Below are 24,820 nucleotides of genomic sequence, written 5' to 3'. Positions count from 1 at the left end.
AATGCCGAAATATATCATTGTTCGCATTTACGTACTCATCATGACAGATTGTCTTTTTACACACTTGTTGGTAAATAAATGACGTCATCGTAGAATTAGTGTGAACTTCTCTTCAAATGATCTTGCCATGCGAAGTCACTTTTAGCTAATTTCATATTATGTGGACCCATTGATCTTTTTTTTTTTGCTTCAATTTCATACATTTAAGCTGTCTCTATGTGAGGAGACTTAACATCTTTGTGAAATGATTTCAAAATTCTCGGAATCCATTTCTCACTGACCATGGCCAATTTTTCATGAATTATTTTCCTAATTCTTCCTATTGAGATACTAATTTCTTCAGTTATTGGAGAAACGGTTATCCGTCAGCCAAAATTAAAGGTTTGGGGATCTTGCATTTTTGTACGGATGTTGCTTCTATGGGTCGTCAGATGTGAGGGTCATCTTCAACTGACTACCCCACTTCAACCGGTTGCTCCCAAAATTTTATTTTGTAGTTTGAAGGGGTGCACCCCCATAAACTACCCACCTTTCATTCATTGATCTTTTTTAGCTGATTCCCTTCTTTGGTAAGAATGTTCATCACTGAACCGTGCTCTAAATATAGCAATTTCGTTGTACTTGTGCATAGACGCAGTGTGTGGTTGGTTACATTCCTCATGCATCCCTACTGTGCCGGACTGATGGGCGTGCGACACCTGTGCATTCTCTGCCTGATATAACCATTTCCAAACCGTCCCTGCGTTGAATACATAAACCGCAACTTCCTTATATTTATGGTAACATCTAGTAGGTAATTGTCGTGTGTGTAGTCTAAAAGGCTTGAAATAATTTTATTTACTTGAAAATGGAGGCAAAAATATTTTTTTTCGACCATGTCCGATCCTAATAGGATCATATGGGCCCCCACAGAGTGGAGGTTTAACAGATTTATTTTTACGAGAAATGGATGTCAGCCACTTGCTCAACCTATTAGGTCCATACTCTGACTCATACACAAATTGAAAAACAATATGTGTACTTGCCAGACCCAGGATTCGAACCTGAGACCCTCGACACTATAGACCGGCGCTTAAGCCACGCGGCTATCGTGGGGGACTTACTTACTTCTTATATATTATTAAATTGACAGATTAAAAGGTAGTAAAAGCTATTAATCTCTAAATTTGGAATTTATTATTGCCCATTTACTCTGTGATTAATTGAATTTCTTTCTTGCAGTCCTTGATCGTGACTTCACCTCGTATCCTGTGAACAGCGATATCATCGAAGGTGACGCTCTGCAGCTTCTGTGCTCCATCACGTCCAGCCCCTTGGCCATCATCGCATGGGAAAAGAACTCTCAACGTCTACTGGATAATAAACGGTGAGATAATATTTTCCCCTCAAAAATGGTTGACAACGGGGGTGGGGAATTGTTGCTTATCAGTGTGAACAGTTTTGTTGAAACAACTCTTTTTTAAATCTTAATTGTTTATATCTATGTTACAATAATTTACCAGACATTTAGAAAAAAACAAGATACTTAGGTACTTATCTAAACAAGATGATATTTTTCTTCCATTGTTATCGAAAAATTTGCCATAATCCTTCAAAATTTAAGCTTCTAGTACCTAACAATAATTAATATATAACCAGATAAAATTACAACAGAAAAGTACTGACCTTTTTTTAAAAATATTGCTTTGTTCAATTTCAATTTATTTATTTTACATATTGTGGACATTACAAATTATAAGTTTAAGACGCATCTACCATGATGTCAACGTAATTATTTTTAATATGTTTCAAAAAACCTTTTTTATCAATTTAAATTTAGTTCCTGAATAACTTTAGAAAAACATAGTTTTCCGTGTTTCCCGAGAATTCTATAATTCTACCTCACAGGGGCCTGACATTTTAAATGTTTTATACTTATTACTTGAACGGTAACGTGCCAGCTTATAATGTCGTGAGTTCCGAGTTCGAATTCCGGGTATGGCAAATGTTTTTCATGTGTACGGAGCAGAGAATGATGTTCCTAATAGGTTGAGAAGGCGACTAATATACATTTCTTGTGAAAACTAAAATCTGTCAATACGACCTCCATTCTGTCGTGGTCCATAATATGATCTTCTTAGGATCGGACATGATAAAAGAAATGACAGCAATTCAAAACAAACTTTAATAGGTACATCGTTTTATCATTTTTATGTTTTCATGTTATTTTTTTATTGCGACACCTGTGGGATACGCAAGACGGCTATCGACTGTAGTTCATCATATTTATGTATTGAGGCTAATATTTGTTACAATAAGTTAACCATCAAAACTGTTTATCTCGCTCTAAAAGTTAACACAGCCAAGAGAGTGGCTGTTAAAACATAGCACTTTTTGACAGTTTAGACCAGGGGTTCACAAACTTTTTCGTCAAAGGGTCAATTTTGAAATCAAAAATATTTGACGGGCCGCCCTGCCCTTTCTTTTATAAATATTTTCTGTTTATAAAAAAAAGGCAAAAAATTAAAAAAAAAATCATTGTGTAAACTTACATTTTTATCTATATACCTATACATTTTTTTTTAGAATTATTAATAACCATGTCCTTGCTTTTTCGTACAAGGTTGTTGTTAGTAATTTTGAACAATCACAGACACCCAGGCTTTGAGAAAAACACATAAATATTGTGTCCTGACCGGGAATTGAACCCAAAACTCTCGGGTGGAAGGCAAGCGCCGTACGCACTGCACCACGAGCGCCGCCTCTAAATATACATTATTATTAGTCTTATTAATATAAGTACTAAAAAAATATTTAAATTTTTTTCACCATGTGATTTATGCAATTGTTTATTTGAAACTAAAACCTGCAACCTAGGCTCGAATTTTGTGGATATGGTTGTCTCTTAATTTTCATTTTAAGTTTGATTTATAGATATAATGTTTTTTCACAAATATAGGTACTTTCAAATGAAGAAGCCATTTAATGAGCATGTTTAACTATATTTTTCAACAGAACCGGTAAAATTTGACAGCTAACAACACAACAACTATGGCTATCGGCGCGCCTATAATTGCACCTGCACCGAACCTCCCTCACTTCGCACATCTGCGTACACAAATATCAAAGTGTCTGACCATTTATTCCTGCCAGAGGATATTTAATTTTAAATATAATTTTTAATATTCGGTATGAAGAATAAATAATAATACAGATTTAACATATACATATAGGACATAATTGGCCCGCGAGATACACTCTGTGAACCCCTGATGTAGACGGTTAACTTATTGTAACAATTATCCACCTCAATACATAAATATGATTAATTACTGTCGTTAGCCGCCTTGTGTATAGAATAGCTTCGCTGAAGCCATTTAGGGCGCGAGTCCCGACTGCGTCCAATTGCCTAAAGACCAGATTATGAGTGTTAAATATAAAATTATTAAATCCAAAAATGCAATATCAGTCTTTCTATTGAATATGGAAAATATTGGTATTACATTTTATGTGGATTGCCCCGTGCCTGCCTACATCCCTTTAAAAAATGTTGAATTATGCAAAAGTACTCCTCAATACCATAAAAAACAAAGTCTGAATGTTATTTATCATTTTTACAATGGCAAGCTTTGTTATGTAAAATTTATTCCATTCCTGATCAGTATTCAAAGGAAGTGTATGGCAGGTTGTAAAATATGGAGAGGTGCTTCATATTTTCATATATTTATACAAATAACTTTAAACTTGAACATTTTCATCGAATATCACCAACTATATTTTGTTCTTATTAAAGATTTTAACTATATAAACTTTTACCGAAAATTAATTAGTTAAGTAATAGTTATAAATTATTTTATAATATATTGAGTATTTCTCAACTTTCTTATTAAATATTAGTTACTATTTACACCACTAGAATATTTATTTTAAAATTGTTCTGAATTTAAGATTGTTGCTAATGTGTAACTTTGTAAAATTAATACTATCAACTGATGATTTTATGGTATGAGGGGGGGGGGGTTCATTTTGAAAAAAATATACATACTTAAGTTTTAAGGCGGTATTCCGCACTTTTTCAGGTACATACCTCATACCCAGACACTCCGCACTTTTAGTCTAGATATGAATACTTAGTCCACAATTATAACTACAGGTTATCACAACCTTTCGAATGTGCTTCGCTCAACGATTATGATTATTAGAATCGTTAGTGTCCACTTGTGTTGTCTTGTCTTTTAGATGCCACAAGTGGCCACATCATGCCATCTCAGAATATTACAGAAAACATTGGGTGCCCCAGATGAGTACCACAGGTCTTCCACTCACACAAACCTTATGTGTCGTAGAATACTGAGAAGAGTGGGGTTGCCTTTTGAGAAGGCTATTCGACAGCTAAATCATCCGGGTCACGAAGAAGAAGAAATATTCCATTCACGTAAATTCCTGGAGGGGAGGGGTCTGAACCTGAAAACCACGCCTTGTGTATGCACCTGATTATTCATATTTTACTGCATGATGTGATGGCACTCTCTGTGAAGAAAAATTATCTCCCATTGTGCCTAAAACACAGAATTTTTCAACCAGAGTGTACTTCCCGTAGACATATACAACAGTAAATACTGGTGTCGGCATGGTAAACATGATAACAGTAGGCAAATAATATATACAAGTGGGAAACAATCACAATCCAATTGGAACTCTGTTGTATAGGAATTCTGTCTAAGCGTGCATTATTTCACGTACATAATCAAGACGCTAACGGTGGTTAGAGATATGTAATATATCTGCTTCTTCTTTTGCAGATATTATATTTCCGTATCTGGCTCTCTCATTATCACCAACACCCAGAGAGGAGATTCAGGAGAGTACAGGTAAGGATCTTATTTTCTAACCTAATTATTACTTATATTTAATGACGTGATATTTTGCTTAATGAACAAATAGATTGTATTGTTTTAAAACTTTCCAATATCTGGAAATTCCAATGTTCCTACATATAAAAGTATGACCTTTTTTTAATCCATTTAATTTCATCAACATTAACTACAGTCGAACTCAGTTATTACGATCACGGACATAGCGAGATCTTGGATGTAATGAGGAAACATTCGTTGACATTTTAGTTTATGATTTTCTCCATACATTTATTCACTTTTATAACGAGCTACTTATCGGATAAAACGAGCAAAAATATCCCTCAAAAATTTTCTCACAATGTTTAAATGTGTCGATTGTTTAAAAACATTTTCGACCCTAAGCAATAAAATCCAACCGTAGACCGATGCCGCCGAGATCGGATTACGTTTATGACACTTAAGTGTCTAAGTGCCTAATTGGTGTTTTCGCCGACAACATTGAAAAAGTATCCACGCATATGGTTGAAATTTCATGTAAAAAATCCTAGCTGAAGTCAGGTACCTACCAGCCTTCATTACAATAAACAACTTCCCTTCTAGTTTATGAATGCCATGCTTGTTTCGGGGAAAAATTTTAATTGTGTATTTTTGTTTGAATTGTGACTTTTTGTGTTATATGACCGCTCATTTAAAAATACCTATTCTCTGATATAACGAGTCCCATCTTCCTCGTAATAACCAAGTTTGACTGTATATTTTTATGATAAATATAATAGTAGGTCGAAATCAAAATCTTTCTATGAAAGCTAATTTCGCTACAGTTTTTTTTATTCTAAAAATTCTTTGAATTTAAATAATATCAATTAGGTAGGTATATTTATTTATCTTTTTAATATTTTTAGATATTTTAATTAGATAGGTAGCTAAAACATTTTTAAAGGTAAATTTTCAGGAAATGGTATTTAATTGCATGTTTCAAATTTCTGTCACCAAATATTCCTAGTAGCAAGCATTACACTCCGCTTTAACAAAAAAAGGGCAATGAAACTTTTGTCAGTATGGCATCTCTAGTTGAATATTTTAAGAACCTTTTCACTGCCAGCCAATTTTTACTAGGTGGACACTTGTAGGCCAGCTATTTTCGGAATAAAATAAATCCCTTAAAAATATCAAATAGAAACAGAATGATAAATATTTGTGAAAACTTACCAAATCAACATTTTTCTCCAGTTTATCGTGAATATTTTCACATTAAAATAATAAATATTGTTTAGAAAATATAAGCAAACAGTTTATTCAGAAGTTATGATATTTACAAGAACGCATAAGTTAACTCATCCGTGGCCTGACGCGACATACATGCTTTGACGAGTTAACTCGGCTCTGGCAGTGATCAAGTAGATCTCTCAAGTATTTTCTTATTTTTTAATACCATGTCTTGCCACCAAAAAATGAACAGTAATGTTTTGTCGTTACCAGGTGTGTTGCAACGAATACATTCTTGAACAAGACCCGCTACAGTCCGCCGGCCACTGTGGTGATCCTAAATTCCAACACATCAAAGTACCCTCTCCAGTTTGTCTCCACTGACAACACGGAAGACACATATGTGGAGACAGACGAGAACAACTCTTCTCTGCGAGTGACTAACGTCTCGGTGCTGTATGGAGACAACATCTCTTTGGGCTGTGCGGTACAGGGAATGCCCAAGCCAAAGGTGACGTGGAACTTCAGATCTGACTCTTCCGATGTGGAAGACAAAGAGATGAGCTCTATGGAAGTGTTGAGGATAACTTCTGCTTTAGAAGATAGCGCTGGCCTCTATACCTGCATCGCGTCTAATGGGCATCATAGCATTCAGCAGGTGAGATATTTCTTGGTTTTCTTGGTTGTGTATCATAAATTTTGGTAAAAATGGTAAAAAACAAAGTTATTGAAGTTAAACATTTCCTACCAGATGGAGTCTAAGTGAAGTTGAAAAAAAAGATCTTATTGATTATATTCAAACTAGTTGCATATCATTTTGTATTGTAGATTCATTTATAGTAAGCTCCACACTATTGTCATATCACCCTCATCTCAAAAATCAAAAGTATTTTGACAAAATTTTAAATATACCCAATTCCGTCCATTATAAAATATACTAGAGGAGTATAATAAGTGTAAAAAGAAATACCGTGGTAAGACAGTACTCTTCGTCTTCTTCGACAATATCGACTCAAGTAAGAGCATTTGGACACCACATAAATCCTTGTCGCTCGCCAGTCTCCTTGCATCTTCTCATGTAGTAGTTAGCAGTCTTTCTTCACACTAAGTGTGAAGAATCGACATTGGACCTGGCTCGGCCCCATGCAACAGATTAATCAAGAGAATCTCAACCCGGTTGCCATTTCTTTAAGCCAACTCGATACCAGCATCCTGGAAGGCCACTTAATACCTTCTAGGGCCTGTATTATTTAAACAGCCGTGACATCTCTGTTTTTCCATTTTATAAATCAACTAATAATAATTAATGTAGGTATGTATATTATTTTAGAGTAAATATTTTATTATTTGCAATAGTAATGAGCAGAGTTTCCCAGTATATTTCGCTTCTCGGAAGCAAAAGTCACAGTGACCTCAAAAACTGTGTGCCACCTTTCTCTGCTACTTTTCAAGAATGAATTTCTGCCAATCCCAAATGCTTGTGTGTAAAGTCAATGAGCAAACAGACTGCACTAACATTTAGCAAATATTAAACTGCGTTGTGTTATTGTTTATCAAATACATTTGGCGTGTTATGCAATGTTGACTTTGAGTTTAATTCATGTTTGTTGAAAGTGTGCAAATATGACGTCACTCTTATTTAGTATGATACGACATGTGCATTTCTTTTATCATTATAAAATATTATAATATTATTCTAGATATGATTTAAATTGTTTTTCCTTTAAATGGATCCCAATTTCAAACATACCCATTTCAAAAAAAGATGTTGAACAACGTTATGTCAATCTTTTCTAATTTCTTATTAAATCGTCAGTAAAGTTTAACGCTAACTACATAAGTTACCCTTGTTTTCATATTTTTTTTAAACTATCCCTATAATTTTTAACATCATCATTAGCAAGATAAATGTACAATACGCAATAAATTATAAAATATTAACATTATGTTTTAAATAAACATTTCCCTTGTTGAGTTACAAGAATCTAAAATAACGATTTTTGGCTCTCCTGTAAAGTTGCACTTTTGTAGATAGTGTTGTTTGACACTAAGCCCTCGAATTTTATTAGGCATGTCATTGCGATGGCAGTACAAGAGTCGAACTTTGCATCTCAATAGGTATGTAAAATTGACGTACTCTGTCTCGTTCTCAAAGTTAGCACGGCCAAGAGAGGGGTGTTTAAAGATTTCACCTTTTGACAGTTCAGAAGGTTAACTTTTTTACATAATTAACTGCCAGAGTACGTAAAGTAATAAATGCTACATATATATTTATTACAATGTTAGAATATGCCTGCTGGTTTACTGATTAGGTTAACTATGTGTGAGTTCACATTGTAGGTTCATTTGGAGAGAAATTCACACTTCTAGTATGTCATTTATTTGCCAATTTGGCATAATTTGCATAATTATGAAAAGGCAATCTATAATAGGTAGGCACCCAATAATACAACACTTCCACATTATTATTTAGTTGACAAATCGTGTAAAATCGTTTACAACTGCACGTGAGTAGGTAAATAGCGTTGGTGGCGCTTTTCGCAAGTGGACTGTAATTTAAAGATGATGTGGATGGTGGATTCCGGATCTAGGGGTGGGGGCGATTTAACAGAATGCCAGATACAGACCTTTATGATGATTTATGATGGCTCCATGGTCTGGTTGCACTTAACGGTACAATTGTTTATGGATGATATTGTGGTTGATGAATGATGATGAGTTTATGATTGATGATGATAGGGTATGTCTGTAGGATTGAATTAATCAATAACTGTGGCTTAGCGTAAATAGACACACACACCAGTGTCATAAACTAACTCTTGAATCACTCTGTATCTAACACGGCCTCGTTCGTATCATATCAGATATCGCTCGACAGCTTTTAGCAAGCCTACGCCCTCGGCGGCTCTGGAGTAACTGGATGTTGTTTGCAATTATGGTCTTCTTTGACCCATAATTGCTCATCGTCTGGTCTTGTAACAATACTGAATAAGGGGATTTGAGTAGGGGGGGACTAAGGATGAATGCGATTTGCACAATTTGGCTCAACCAAGCGTAAAAACAAATAATTTTAAAGTGAGACAGCAATGGAATGGCTTGGGTAAGGAAATCGGAAATGTCAACTTACAATTTTAATATCTGTTTAGTTTACCAACTTAACGGCGTTAGCGTTCAGTAAATGAATTCAAATGTCAGAATATGTAGAAATAGTGAAATAATAGTTAGTATCCACAAGACACCTGTTTTAGGTTGTTTTTTTTTTTTTTTTAGAATTATTAATAACCATGTCCTTGCTTTTTCGTACAAGGTGGTTGTTAGTAATTTTGAACAATCACAAACACCCAGGCTTTGAGAAAAACACATAAATGTTTTTGTCATGACCGGGAATCGAACCCAGGAACTCTCGGGTGGAAGGCGAGCGCCTTACCAACTGCACCACGAGAGCCGCCTGTTTTAGGTTGTTGCCGATAGTACGTTTCCAAGCATTTGGCTAGGTAGGTCATTTGTTGTCTGATGACATTATTAATATCTATTTTTGGATACAACTAAATTAATAAATAAATTGAAATAAAAACTCAGTTTGTATGAAAATCAGTAGACCACCAGTACCCACCGCGAGTGCAATATATTGCGCTCTAATTTGTGAGTAGTTATCACCTTGTTTACTCTGGGCAACACGTGCCAACTATACCTCGGTAATATTCCACCAATCGTACAAACGGGTAAATTGGTTGCGCATGTACATTTTAACAAATTATTTTTGACTTGAGAGAATGAAAAATGTCATTGGTTAATCGCAGTATTGTAAATAATATGTAACCGTTTGCTTCAGATTATAGAATGACAATGGATTTGTAAATGATGGATGATTTACTACGGTGATATTATCTCTGTATATTTCTTACTCTAGGATGTTCAGTCAGAAGTGATATTTATAGAATTAAAATGATACTATTACTGTATGAAAATCAAAGAACTTGTTTGAACCTTTTGACATTAAACGAAAAATAATCTGAAATATGCAATTCTAGACAAAATCTTTATGAAACAAATTGTATGAAATTGTAAGTAACTATTAAACATATTATGCACAATGTAAGCAATACTGTTTCTACATACTATTTGACAGTAAGATGTAAATGAATAAATGCTATCGCGGCCTGTAAATTCGTGGGAAACATCCACGATTCGAAGATGGGTGGAATAAACATATTGTTTATTGCGGATACAATCGTGATTTCACTTGCAGCACGTTGGAATAAAGCTACAGAGGTCCATTTCTTCCTACACTTTCATATATTTAGATTTCATCTGTAAAGAAAAAGGCATTCTTCAATATATTCACTTATAATTAAAATTATGTTTGTTACAGGCGTACCGACTGTCAGTATTGCGTGCACCGTACCTGATGCTGACTCCTGTCTCTGAGCACACCCCCGCCGCTAAGACAGTCCGCTTCAATTGCTCAGCAGGTGGCAGCCCCCCTCCCAAGCTCACCTGGTACAAAGACGGCCGACCTCTCAGCATCACCGGCCGAGTCAAGCTCAAGGCGACCAACGATAAGAAGCCTCCCGCACTTCTTGTCACCGATACTATTAGCTCTGATAGAGGTGAAGAATCTTGATGACGTGTATTTTTACATTATACTACTGGAGCTCCACCCCCCATTAGGGAATTTCGCACTCTGGCCGCCTCCATCTTCCAGCTTGGGACCTTTAGTGTTAACCTTTTCTATGCCTCACGATATTACTGTGGCAGTATCTGACAGGCCGTATATTTGTAACGACACGTTGAATTTAAAGCAAAGTTTTACTAAAGTCGCTGTAATACCTATAATTTGTGGCTTAGTATTTCATAATTATTCAAACAGATACCACTGTGTGTTAATTTTTTAGATTATGTAAATCATTCGACAGTGGCTAGTAATTTGAGTTTAAAGTCGGATGAGATAAATCGAGAGAAATTTGTATGTGCGGGGCCTGTCGATCATGGCCTCATAGAACGAGACAACTCGCTGAATATATAGAACCGGTTAATTAGCTAAATTGTTAAAAATAAATACAGTTCTACAAAACAGAGATTCGAACAGACCTATACTTATATAGGTAATTGACTAAACATATTAAAATTGTTGATATAACAACCTGTGTTCGGTTCAAAATAATTACTATTTAAACCCCCGGCCCACTGTTTCACAGGTGAATGTTCTGCCACTTCTTCACCACAACGACATGATGTTGATGTGCTTTTTTATGTAAAGATTAAGTAGTAATTATATTTTTATTATTTGTGTTCATCAATCGCAGGTGTGTACCAATGCATCGCTTCGAACTCTGTGGGCGAGACATCGGCCTGGGCTGCACTTTTCGTCAAGTCTCCATTGGGCGTACCTCCGCCGACGCTTGTTCGATGTCTCCCTGCTTCGTCCACCTCCTTGAACCTCACCTGGGAGGCGCCTACTCTATTGGAAGTCATGGCGTACACAGTGCACTTTTTTTTCCAAGGTACACATTCCAATCTCTAACTGGACTATTATATCCAATGCTAAATTTGTAATTTCTTTCGAGTCATATGATTTTTCTCAATCACTAATCAATCAATAAACATTATAAAATATTATTGAATAATAATATGCAAAATTTTCACCTGTTTATTAATTGAGATCACCATGGTTTGGGTTGAGGGTGAGCCAATGAGGGTTTGGTAGGCCAGAAAACTGCACAATCCTTTGATGTCGATATCGAAAAATAAATAATTTTTCACTTAGATGCACCTATGTCAGGGATGGCGAACCTTTTTACGTACGCGTGCCAAAATTTCCTAAATAATATTTTTCAACTGTCCGACGTGCCAAGCAGTTTTTTTAAGGCGATTTTTTTTTTTTAAGTTTTATAAAAAAATAGATAATAATTCTATTAAAATTAAAATTGAGTTATGGATATTCTACCTTTCACCGTATTTCTAGCTGAAGGCATATTTTTTGTTCATTAAATATTTCTTTCTTTGTTTTCAAATTACTCAAAGTGATCGTGAAAGTATTTAAACCACTCTTCTTTCATATTATATTCTCCATCACTGAGCGGTTTTCCATTTTTAAAGATTATGTTTGAGGTAAAATAACAAGCAGTTATTATATTTGAATGACTGCCGATAATTAATTTCATAAGGTTTGTTGATAGTATATTTTTATTTTTAATTCCCCGATCCTAAGGACCGACCTATGTAATTGTATGATTACATTAAGAGGGCGTTCTACAGAAATGGCCTTGAGAATTGAAAATATGATTTTTTAACATGTGGTCCATAATATCTGGTCTACTAGTTAATATAAAAAGGTCGTGTCAAAGTTGTTTGTGTTAATAAATTTGCTCTGTGACTGATCCGACTCATATTTCACATTTATTTCATCAGGGCTGTCGAAGACATAAATCATAATATATATTTATAATTTTAAATTTTTATTTATAATATATATTATTTAAGTTTTGTGCATCTAATGCCGGGTCCACACTGGCAACAAGTTAATTTGCTGGCAACCTCGTTAGATTTTACGATAATTATTGTAAAATTTCTTAAGCAATTATGGTAAGTATCGTAAAATTTAATGAGGTTGCCAGCAACTTGTTGCCAGTGTGGAAATGGCTTAATATCCACTGTGGTTCACGTAGTGGCATGGACCTGGGGTTAGCTAATTCAGGAAGTCAACACCCATGATAGAATTTTTTCCAGTTTTGGTTGCATTATATTCCAAAACTCTTCTGTAAAAATCGTTTCCGAGTTTATAAATGGAAATTTCTCGGTGTACATAGTAAACAAACCTACGAATAAAAAAAGACAAAAAGGAACATACTGATTCATCGCAGTAAAATCTGGTAATCAAATTCGCCATTTTGAAAAACGACGATTTTGCGTAAACAAATATCACGTGGTCTGTACGTGTGCGGCAAACTTCGAATGTGTTTGTAATTTTGTGCAAAGTGCGAATGTAATGTTTTCAAATAATTGATATGGATTAATTATACCATCGTATTATTTTCTCGAAATCATAAACATACTATAATAGTATTTGAGTATCAACCTATGTTCAATTTGAATTGGGTTATAATAATAATATACCCGTATATATATCAATAGTATGTTTGCTACAAAATCCACCCAAGTTATCAGTACGTACTTGCACAGGTTTGATTAAAAACCATGATGAAATTAACATTTAAAAAATATGAATGCTTAATATTATTTTGACAGCCCTGTTTTCTGATCGGCTTCATGTCGCAGGTGTTCATAAAATAAAATAATAATAATATTTCTTGAAATAAAATCTCTGATGATGATTAGTGATTTTTGCGAAAAGGTACCTAAACATATTATGAAAATAGTATATATTTTATTTATTAAACTTTTTTATAAAAAAAATATTTTTTAAATAAGTATATTATATAAAATAGTGACATTCGCGTGCCATAGCTTTGCCATCCCTGACCTATGTATTTGTAAAACAACATAGTGGTAACTCGGGATAACTGGTAATAACTGGAAGACAGGTAATAACTGTGGGAATTGTTTTAGATGGAGGTGAAGAACATTCTCAGATAGTTCTTGCGAGAGACTACATACTGAAGAACTTAGAGCCTTACGCCAGATATGAATTGTACACCAAAATTTACGCCAAACCGAATGGAGCCAGTGATCAATCGCCACACGTCGTCTGCCATGGACAAGGAGGTCAGTTACCTAAAGTTCCGATATTGTATTGTTACATCTATTTATTCCTCAGCCACTGCACCTTATTACTATCTAGGGTAGTAATTCCCAACCTTTTTTATTTGGCCAAAGATTGGTACTTTCAAGGAATGAAGAAATACCAAAATAGTATTTTTTTTTTTAAACAGAAACTTGATTGGTTTTATTCTACATTATAAATCTTACATTTTTTAAAAGATCACATTAAGATTTCATGAATTTATTAGCATAGTCGACTGGATCTGTTTTGAATATGAATTAGCCCGAAAAGAGTCCCATAGGTACTCGATATGTGAACCGCTTAGTTTCTTCATAACACCAGCTAAACACAAAACAAATATCCAAAAAAGTTGTAGGAGACTAATTAATAATTAGCATTAACAATAATAGAATAATTGGTAAAGCTCACCACCCGAATGCGCTGGATGTGGGTTCAAGATTCAGTATAAATTTTTTTTTTAGGTATTTTTTAATAAGTTTCTGAGGTTGTTCAAAATGTTAATATATGAAATAATATGATTATGTTTCTGCTTTTCAGTTCCTATATCACTGTATGCGATAGACAAGAGCTCCATGTTGGTTTCCTGGCGGGAGACTGCCGCGGCCACCAAAACGGTGAAAGCTTGGAAGATACAATGGCGACTCATCGATATTAACTCATCCGACATCATTAACAACATCACCGTTACTGCCAATATCACCACACATGTCCTTGAAGGTTAGTTACTGTCATTTTCTATTTTTTAGTTCAGCATTTCAAAATCATTTTTCTGTGTCCGGTTCGATCTCGCAGCTACTCAAAAATTTTGTTTACTGTGTGTTTCATCCAGTGTAAGGAATCGATTTGGCGATTTCAAGCATTCCACATTAAAACCTCCAAAACCTCCACGAGCAAACATGTTATCTTATCTGTAAAACTATTTTTTTTTAAATGCGTAAATCACCAGTACTGATGATGTCATTTAATATTTTTCTTTTCAGATATCTATCCATTGATTGATTATGAATTCCGTGTGTTGGCTTCTCCGACTGAGGAGTGGCTGGAGCAAGACCTGTCGCTGATCCACTGGGCGCCAGGAGACCGAGCAATCCCGTTGCCGAAATTTGATAAAGTGGCTCATTTCGAAGGCAGAGGAACGTTGCCATCCAGTGTCAATAGGTAACATAAAATTGTTTGTTATGTTTAGTTTAGTGAAGGCAGTCGTGACGCAGTATAGGAAATCGGCAAATGAACTATGCTATAACCGTCAAGCAATTTCTAATACTCAATTATTTCGCATGTATGTACGTATTGACATGTGACGCAAAAGAAAAATGACAAATGTTATGTGTCAAGAATATGATGTTACACTGTGCCCTCAGCATGTTGTGAATAACTATGAAATACTAAGCCACAAATTAATCGCACGCATGGTAAATTATTAAACATACATAATTTTGAAAAACACTTTCTGAGAAAATATATTAAAACCAATACGGCAGAGAATCGAACGGTACATTCTTAAATCTTGTGAATTATTCGTTGAATAAATTAATGGTAAATTATTAACTTTGCAATATTGCTTAACTGCTGGCACAAAATGTAAGTGAACCAATCTTTAAATATTAACGCAGTTACCCAGGCATTTTTATTTGATTTCCAAATGGCTGTAAGCAATTCTTTATCTTTCCCTTTCAATGCTCTGGGATTTTCTGGTTGATAAATTAACATTGGCATCAATTTTAAATCACCAGCTAATTTTCCACCAAGAAGCAATGTCAATTGGTTTATGCCCAGGGGCAACTAATTCTTCCTTGGATAAGAATGTACAACTAGGCATTTTTTTCGAAAATAAACCTGTCTCATCTATATTAAATATTTGGCTAGAGGAATATTCTCCATCTTCAATAATTTTGGATAATGAGGAAATAAAATCTTTTGCAGCATCTTTATCCGCATCAGCCGATTCTCCAGTGAATTTAATATTATGAAAAGAATACCTCATTTTAAAATTGTTAAACCAATCGTTACTTGCTTGAAAAATTGTGAGTCTTCTTGTAATCTAGCCTTCCAATATTTGTGCAAACTAAGAGCCTTCTCTTGAATAATTGAAATACTCAGAGGGACATCTTTTTGATGTTGGTCATCGATCCATGATGACAGAGATTTTTCCATTTCATCCATAACTATGTTGTATCTTTTGGAAACAATCTTTAAAGATATATTTCCACAATTTTGAACGTATTCCTTAATTTTATTTTTCAAAATTGAACATATCGTAGACATGTTGATCATATGAACGTTCGATTGAAGCAAAAGATTCACCGCTATCAGAACGTCTAATAACTTCCATCTTTGTCTCGATCGTGTGAAGTTTATGAGTCCTTGATTTCTTTTTGTTCGTATTAACACTACAGTTTTACCGTTTCTCACTCATGTTTATAAATTTTTAGGGTGAAATGTTTCAAATGAATAAAATTAGCAAAACGCACAACACAACACGCCTGCACGCGCTCCTGCGCAAAACTAAACCTATCCTAGCTAGCTTACAAGCAAAGTGACGGGTGTGCGAGCAGGTTGCAAGTGATGCAAGAAATGCACTTGCTTGTGAGCAAGTGAGAGGGGGATATCTTTACCCCACAGCGCGACGTTTTAAAAAAATGATTTTTTTTTAATGTGCGTAATAGTGATTGTGCGAACGTTCGAAAGTCGAGGTCCGCCTGTATTTAGAAGCAATTCACTTTATTCAAGCAATAAAGTTATAATTTTTAAAACAAAAGTAAAATTTTTTAAATCGATATACGGCAGCATGACTGTCCAAGCGTTGCACTTTCTTTTAACCTTTCTAACGCGGCAACTGACTTTAGTCAGCCTATACGCGCGAGTCATCCGCGCGTCAGCTGACTAAAGTCATTTCGATTTTCGTTTGCCTAGTACTGCTTTCCGCCAGGCGCGAATAATTCGAATAATTCGAATATTGATTTAATTTATTCAAAAATCATCCTTCTCTTGACATCTGTCAATGGATAGCCTAAACTTTTGTTCTATCTAATTTAAATAAATATTTTTCGGGAGCGTGTCTTGAATAAAAATATATCAGTCATCGGGCCAATTCAAATTTGCCGCGTATATAGTGTCTTATCGCTTCTTAGTGCATGTGCGCCGAAGACATTTGACTGACGTGTTTGTAACGATACGAGTTTGCGATATAATAAGTTATATTGTTTTTTAGTGATTGAAAAACTATTTGGTGCGTAAACTGTTAAATAGAATATTCGAAAGTTACATTGATCAAAGTGAATTTACAAAATATTTTTACAAAAGGAATGCTTTTGGAGATTGCATTCATTCGCCTATCTGCCAGTATATTATCCGCGAGTTTATAGTTTCGGAAAATAATTTGAACCAGGTGTCATTTAAATATACCTAGAAGTCCGCGATTTAATATGTCTCTTTGTTTATCATTGATTAACATTTTTAAATACTATTTTCTGGTTATAGTATTAGGTGAAACAGACAAAAATTATTTATTTACCCTAGTTATCAGCCATTTATAAAGAAAAGACACGAACACTCAGACGCCCGTTCCCGCATAAATGCGGAAATTGTCGTATTACGCAAACACCAGATCCCGCGCTACTGAATTTTTATACACTGCGCGGCAAATCATCGTCTGCTGGTGTGAGACAGACACTTGAGAATTATTTTTTTCGTAATACTATTCAAAAGGGTTTGATTCATGACTACTATTTTTTTATGTAGAATTCTTCTTATATTTATAGTCGAAAATAACTCGAGTTACTTACTATCACGTCATTATAATAAAATAAGAGATTACCTATTCTAGTACCAGGTTATTGAAGTAATATAATAAAAAAAAAACAAATGAACTTGAAAATAAAATTGTGGTGACTATAAAGCATTTAGAAGTGCAAAAAGTGTTTGAAATTTAATATTTTACGAATTGTAATAGGTATTCGAAAAATAAACCATTCTGTTATATAAACTATGTGTCATTCGATTCCATTCAGTTCGGGGTCAATGGTAGGTACAAACCAGGCACTGGTGGTAAGTACATCACTCTCAAATAGCCAGTAGTTCTCAAGGATGATTTATTTATACTCGGCCTGCAGTGCTGCAATGTGTATGCGAGTTCAAACAAAAGTTACACAGTTTGAGATGTCCTGGATGCTATAAAAATGAGTTATTTATGACTGATATTTTTTCAACACACTCAACAAAAATGCTCATAAAAGTCATAAACCATATTATTATTCATTATGTGTATGACATATTTGTCGAAATGGTAGCCGGTAGACTATAAGAATACTGAACTGTTCTTACACTTGTTAATCTGTCATCGACGCATTAGTCCAGCACCATTTCGTAAGTGTCATGGCGCCGCTCGAGTAAGCTGGCATTTTTTCAATGAAGAAGTCTTGTTCGTGATTTCTTATCAGATTTAGGCGACGAATGTTTATTTTTAGAGTCACATAAAATATTAGGTTCTGTCATAATCATTTTTGAACTTGACTCCGATTTTTTACTACTCTATTTGTGTATGTTTGACTGACATTTATTACGATTTATTGATGCTTGAAATCACAACGCCCACTGTTGTACTAAGTCGGGATTCGTAACGCTTAGAAAGGGTTAAATTCCATCGTTAACTTTTCTCCAACAGGTACTCTACTCCAATGCTATTTTCTATGTTATCTTGATGCATATCAAAGAGCGAGGAATATTTTGTCACTTCAGTAGTTCAGTATTATACACGAAACTGAATAATGGCTTCGATTGAGAATTAAATTCACATTGAATGTTTCTTGCAGGGATCTGGATGAATTATCGAATCAGAAGCAGGAGCCAGCCACGGGGGTTTTCGGTAGCAGTCAGATCCAACCGACGCACGTATCAGCAGAGGCGTCCGGCCCTCGCTCAATGAACCTGACGTGGCGCTGTGACGCGGCCGAGTCCAGCCCGGACGGGTGGATATTCGTGGTGTGCTTCAGCCGACAGGATGAGATAGGCGATGATACTGATGATGACAAATACGGGGAGAAATGTACCGACAGGTCAGTTGGATTTATAACATTTCATTAATTGACAGTGTGACAAGCATAATAATTCTTCAATAAAGAATGAGGTGGTGTTATTGTTGACTGTTCTGAGGGTTTATAGCCCGAAACAGCTGTCAACGTAAATCGGATAAAGTAGAATTAACAAAACAAATATTGTTTCAAAACCATTATAATGGAGTTTTACCACGTAAACACCAGTTCAATTTACGGGCTCCCGCCAAAACCGCCCAGACATTGCTAGCAAAACAATTTAGAAATGAGACAATTTTTATTTTTACTAAGTTATTATATTTTAGAAACACAAAAAAAAACATACGAATAAAAATACTTATAGGTATAAAAATAAAGGTATAAAAACATTGTCATGTATTTTGTTTAGTTTATTAACCTTTCTAACGCGGCAACTGACTTTAGTCAGCCTATACGCGCAAGTCATCCGCGCGTCAGCTGACTAAAGTCATTTCGATTTTCGTTTGCCTAGTACTGCTTTCGGCCAGGCGCGAAAAAATCTAATATTGATTTAATTTATTCAGAAATCATCCTTCTCTTGACATCTGTCAATGAATAGCCTAAACTTTTGTTCTATCTAATTTAAATAAATATTTTTCGGGAGTGTGTCTTGGATAAAAAAATATCAGTCATCGGGCCAATTCAAACTTGCCGGGTATATAGTGTCTTATCGCTTCTTAGTGCATGTGCGCCGAAGATATTTGACTGACGCGTTTGTAGCGATACGAATTCGCGATATAATATGTTATATTGTTTTTTAGTGATTGAAAAACTATTTGGTGCATAAACTGTTATATAGAATATGAGAAAGTTACATTGATCAAAGTGAATTTACAAAACATTTTACAAAAGGAATGCTTTTTGAGATTGCATTCATTCGTCTACCTGCTAGTATATTATCCGCGAGTTAATAGTTTCGGAAAATAATTTGAACAAGGTGTAATTTAAATATAAGAGTCCGCGATTCAATATTTCTCTTTCTTTATTGTTGATTAACATTTTTAAATACTATTTTCTGATTATACTAATAGGTAAAACGGACAAAAGTTGTTTATTTACCTTAGTTATCAGTCATTTATAAAGAAAAGATATGTTAAGTAAATAAACATTTTCACACAATTGAAAATTTCTGTATCGGAAAAATTAAAAACATTTTGTGATAGCATATTGTGTGTGGTCGATATTTTGTCATTATTTTAAAATGGATATCCCTGGTAATTTGAGCGATGAAATGGGAGAAGCAATTCATGATCCTGATTCAGATTATGAATTGAGTGAAAATGAGTACTACGATGATTCAGATACTTCCAGTGCCCCATCAGAAAGTGCTGCTGCCGCCGCCTCTAATTTAAATGTAAATCGTAATGTTGACGATCTGTCTTCGTGGACTACTGGACCTTTCATACCAGTTGTTCACGAATTTGATGATTTCTTTTCTGGAGTCAGCCCGCACACAAATTTATCAGATAGCTCTAAAGAAATAGAATTTTTTGAGCATTTTTTGAATTCAAATATAATGGACAGAATCGTAATCGAAACAAATAACTATTATACAGAAGACATTAGAAGACAAGAACCATCGCCGAAATCACGAATGCATAAGTGGGTCAACACAGACGTCCCAGAAATGTACATTTTTTTTGCTGTAAGTATGTTGATGACTAGAAATCGTCACATCACAATAGAGGAACATTGGTCAACCGATCCACTCTTATCCAGCCAAATGTTCGGGAAAGTAATGCCAAGAGACAGATATACTTTGCTTTTGAGGATGTTGCACTTTTCGGATCCCAATACTCAAATTCCTGGAGATAAATTACATAAAATTAAAATTCTGATCGACCATTGCCGAGAAATATTCAAAAAAACAATGATGCCGCACGAGAACTTATGTATCGACGAAAGCATAATTGTTTTCAAAGGTAGATTGCTGTTTAAACAGTACATTCCTTCAAAACGCCACCGTTTCGGCATAAAAATGTTCGTTCTTTGCGATGTGATGACTGGTTATATATTAGATTTCATAATATATTGCGGGGAAGGAACAGATATTGTCGATTAGCAGGGACTTGGCATTTTGGGAGCTGTGGTAACGACATTAATGAACGAATATTTCGGTAAAGGTCATACTATGTGGACTGACAACTGGTATTCAAGCCCAGACTTATTTAAACATCTTCACGAAAAAAAAACAAATGCTTGCGGAACAGTCCGAAAAAATCGAAGAAATATGCCAACATTTAGGAAGCTCAAGAAAGGAGAAGTGGAGTCAAAAAATAGTAGCTCGCTATTGGCTATAAAATGGCACGACCGGCGCGAAGTCCATATGTTGACTACATTGCACAATGATTCATTTACACCCACAGGAAAATTCAATAGGCAGACCGGAGAGCCTATACTGAAACCTACGTGTGTTATCCAATATAATAAATGTATGGGATCTGTAGATAAAGCTGATATGATGTTAAGTACACTAAGTTGTATGCGAAAATCAATAAAATGGTACAAAAAGGTGGCTTTCCATATCATAGATCTGTTTTTATTAAATTCATATATTCTGTTTAGTACTATCACAGGCAAAAAAACAGGTCTAGCTAATTTTCAGTTAAAAGTAATCAGGCAAATATTTGAAAAATATCAAGTTCCAGCCACATCCCGCGCACAGCAACCCGTCGACCATCCACTGCGCTTATCAGCTAGAGCGATGGCAAAGCATATGCCGGACATAATTCCTCCCGCAAATAAACGGATAAATCCTTGCAGAGTTTGTCATCTTTGTGCGAATACAAAAAAAAAGCCGAAAACCAAAAAATATTCCAGATACATGTGTTCCGAGTGTAACGTGCCATTATGCGTGTATCCGTGCTTTAGAGAATACCATGAAAAGGTGAACTATTAAAATATTTAAGTGTTTCAAAAATACTAAAATGACCTACCTACATATCAGACGATGTTGAAATTTATAAATTAATAACATTTGAAACTATGTGGATTATGTGTTCTGTTTAGTGAATAGTGTATTGTCATGTTATCAAAATAAACCATTAATATTATCAAGTGGGGTGTAAAAAAGGATTTCTCATAATTTATTAAGTGGTCTGGGATTACGGTTGCATTAACTCTGAAGTTTTGAACATAATTCTGTCATCGACGCACTTGTCCGGAGCCGACACGTCAACAAAATGGCGACTGAAACGTAAGTCACACGCTTTTTGTATAACGCGGCTTGTTCGTCATTCTTTATCATAATCAGGGCACAAATGTTTATTTTTAAGATCGTTAAAAATATTACGACTATTCATAATCACCGTTGAACACTTAAAATATTTTTGATGACTGTATTTGTACATGTTTGACTGACATTTATTGTGATTTATCAATACTTGAAATCATGACGCGCTCTATTGTATTAAAGCGGTATTCTTGACGCTTTGAAAGGGTTAAAAAGGTGTCATATTTTAAATTGTTTGGTTTTTCAAATCCCCCGTTGATCGCCCTGTTCAAAATTTTCATAAAATCCAGGTAGATGGCCGGATGCACAGTTGAAAAACTAAGTGGTGTTACCCCCTCCCCCCCGTCAATGAGTATACGTACATTTTTAGTTAATTAGACATGCTTTTGGCCGCCTGAATAATGTCTTCAAAAGTGACCTTCCACTGTGCCTAAAGCGCAAAGTGTTCAACCAGTGTGTGCTTCCTGTGATCACATATGCGTGTGAAACATGGACTCTAAGTAAAAGAGAGATCCAGAAACTTAACTGGGCATAACGCGAAAGGACAAAAAGAGGAATGAGTGGATAAGGAAGCAGACAAGGGTTTGCGATGTAATAGAGTTTATTAAAAGCCTTAAATGGAGATGGGCTGGACACATACCTCGAAGAAGAGATAATCTTTGGACAAATTTAGTCATCCAGAGGTATCCAAGAAGTACAAAACGTCCGCAAGGTAGACCTAGAGGCCGCTGGATCGATGAAATGATAAAGTTCTGCGGAAGTACGTGGCAACGCAATTCACAGGACCGAGAGAAGTGGAAGCAGCTTGAAGAGGCCTTCATCCAGCAGTGGATAGATTCAGGCTGATGATGATGATGATGATGATGATGAGACATGAAATTACAGAGGTTTTCATTTGATTACATGGTTATGTGTTTTATTCAGTCATACATTCGTCCGCATTGTTCCATTTATCATTTTTCTCGGTCATTTTCGAGGGTAATTATAAGGGTAAGATACAACAGGCCTGTAACTAGGCGAGTGGAGATGGACAGACATCTGGTTTAGCGGACTACAAGAAACATGAATGTGGCATCCATAGCTTCGATCGCACTTCACCCTAAAGGGGTCCTCCATACACGTAAAAACAAAATTAAAATGATTAAATTTGAGTCAAGGACTATTTATTTTAATGACCAAATATTATAAATTTTAGTACTCTCTTAGTAACCGCCACCCCAAAAACCTGACAAGTGTCACACAATGTGTCATAAAAAGTACAAGTACCTCGAGCTAAATATAAATAATATGTAGACCTTATTTAAACACAATGTCACGCAAGTGGAATATATCGATGTCCAAACATAGTTATTGCTCTCCTGATTGGCAACAGCAATGGCAGGTTAGTTGCACATTGCACATGGCACAAACAACTGATGCTCCTGATTTCTTAGATTTTTACATTGAAGTTAATGGCCCCACCAAACCACACCCGCCTCGCACCACATCCAGTCTTGTGAAGCATCATTTTTATTTTTATGGCTGGGAATGTCTCAGGAGCAGTTACCCAAGACTTTCGCCATGCAGTCAAATATGCTTTGACTGAATTTACATGACTTTAAGTTAAGGTACCCATGGGAGAGATGAGCACGTAGAGGCTATATTAAAAATTGTAGTAAGTAACAAATTAAAGCTAATACAAAACTGCCGAACATTCTAAGTGAAGAGATCTTCACGTTGGCAGTATGATGCCGCAAATTTTCTAAATGCAATAAAATTGGCCTTCGTGGTGACCAGGTCGGACGGTGGTCCGATGGGCCCAACAGCTGGTTGAACCGACTTGAGCAGCTTTTCCCTTTCCGTGCACATTTTAGGACATTCCCAGAGAATGTGGTTTGCATCGTATATTTCTCCGCCACATGGACATGTTGAACGGGTAGCAAGACCAAGCTCAAAGAGCCTGCCAGCGAAGCCACCATGTCCAGTCAGTTTGATTTTTGCAGATCCACATTAGCGAAAATGGTAGACATTCATTTTTCCACCATGTGTAAGTGTGAAAAAATATGTAGCCAAGTAAAACTCTATGGCCAGTGTTGAAGAAAATAATTTCAATTAGTAAAAGTTGAATATTGAACCAAATGCAAATGAAGACGTACGTAATCATAAAAAAATTTTGTTTTTTCTTCCAGCTCGACAAATTGGATAGAAATAACGGGACTGGACCCAGGGAGTCTTTACACATTCAAAGTTCAGGCGGTGATGCAGAATCAGCTGACGAGGGGACCTTTCAGTGAAATCGTTGCAGCTCGCACCAAGCAAGACAGTATGTCCTAAACTATTTAATTAATTTACCTACAGTATCTAAAGCGAAAGAAGCTTGAACTTACTTTCTTCTAGAGATCTAGGTTATGTACATATCAAGGCCCTCTATAGTCAGTCCATAGTGTTAGTTATTGCTTCGAATGCAATATGGTAAACTGTTTGCCGAAAATGATGATTGCATCATATCGAAAAAATGGTCTTACTTCAATTAATTTGAATGAAATATGCAGTCGAAAATCGTCATTCAGTGCGAACAGGCTACCGCTTCGCAATTTAGTCCCGCAGTTTGAAATAGGTGTTTTAGAGTAATAATTAAATATGTAATGTTGTAAAAACCTCAGAAACATTTCGGGAACATCTAAATAAGGAAAGTGGGTTACCTCTTGGGTATGACTGTAAGATGATACAATTCTCGAGTGTGGATAAATATAAA

The 24,820-nt window shown here is 35.3% G+C and overlaps 1 protein-coding gene across 1 annotated transcript in view; it reads left to right on the top strand.

The window, feature by feature from the left end:
* LOC147073347 (protogenin B-like) overlaps nucleotides 1-24,820 on the top strand; it is a 350,529-nt gene that overhangs the window by 314,974 nt on the left and 10,735 nt on the right. Inside the window, exons 4-13 of the mRNA XM_085945435.1 lie at nucleotides 1,222-1,366; nucleotides 4,782-4,850; nucleotides 6,315-6,699; nucleotides 10,414-10,651; nucleotides 11,348-11,545; nucleotides 13,611-13,766; nucleotides 14,323-14,502; nucleotides 14,766-14,943; nucleotides 18,597-18,839; nucleotides 24,255-24,388. Coding sequence (XP_085801561.1) covers nucleotides 1,222-1,366; nucleotides 4,782-4,850; nucleotides 6,315-6,699; nucleotides 10,414-10,651; nucleotides 11,348-11,545; nucleotides 13,611-13,766; nucleotides 14,323-14,502; nucleotides 14,766-14,943; nucleotides 18,597-18,839; nucleotides 24,255-24,388 — 1,926 coding nt within the window. The remainder of the gene's footprint in view (nucleotides 1-1,221; nucleotides 1,367-4,781; nucleotides 4,851-6,314; nucleotides 6,700-10,413; nucleotides 10,652-11,347; nucleotides 11,546-13,610; nucleotides 13,767-14,322; nucleotides 14,503-14,765; nucleotides 14,944-18,596; nucleotides 18,840-24,254; nucleotides 24,389-24,820) is intronic.

The sequence above is a fragment of the Rhyacophila brunnea genome, unplaced genomic scaffold, assembly GCF_057557595.1.
Source record: "Rhyacophila brunnea isolate RB1 unplaced genomic scaffold, BYU_Rbru_1.0 scaffold_18, whole genome shotgun sequence".
Lineage (NCBI taxonomy): Eukaryota > Metazoa > Arthropoda > Insecta > Trichoptera > Rhyacophilidae > Rhyacophila > Rhyacophila brunnea.
This window is presented reverse-complemented; position numbering and strand designations above follow the sequence as displayed.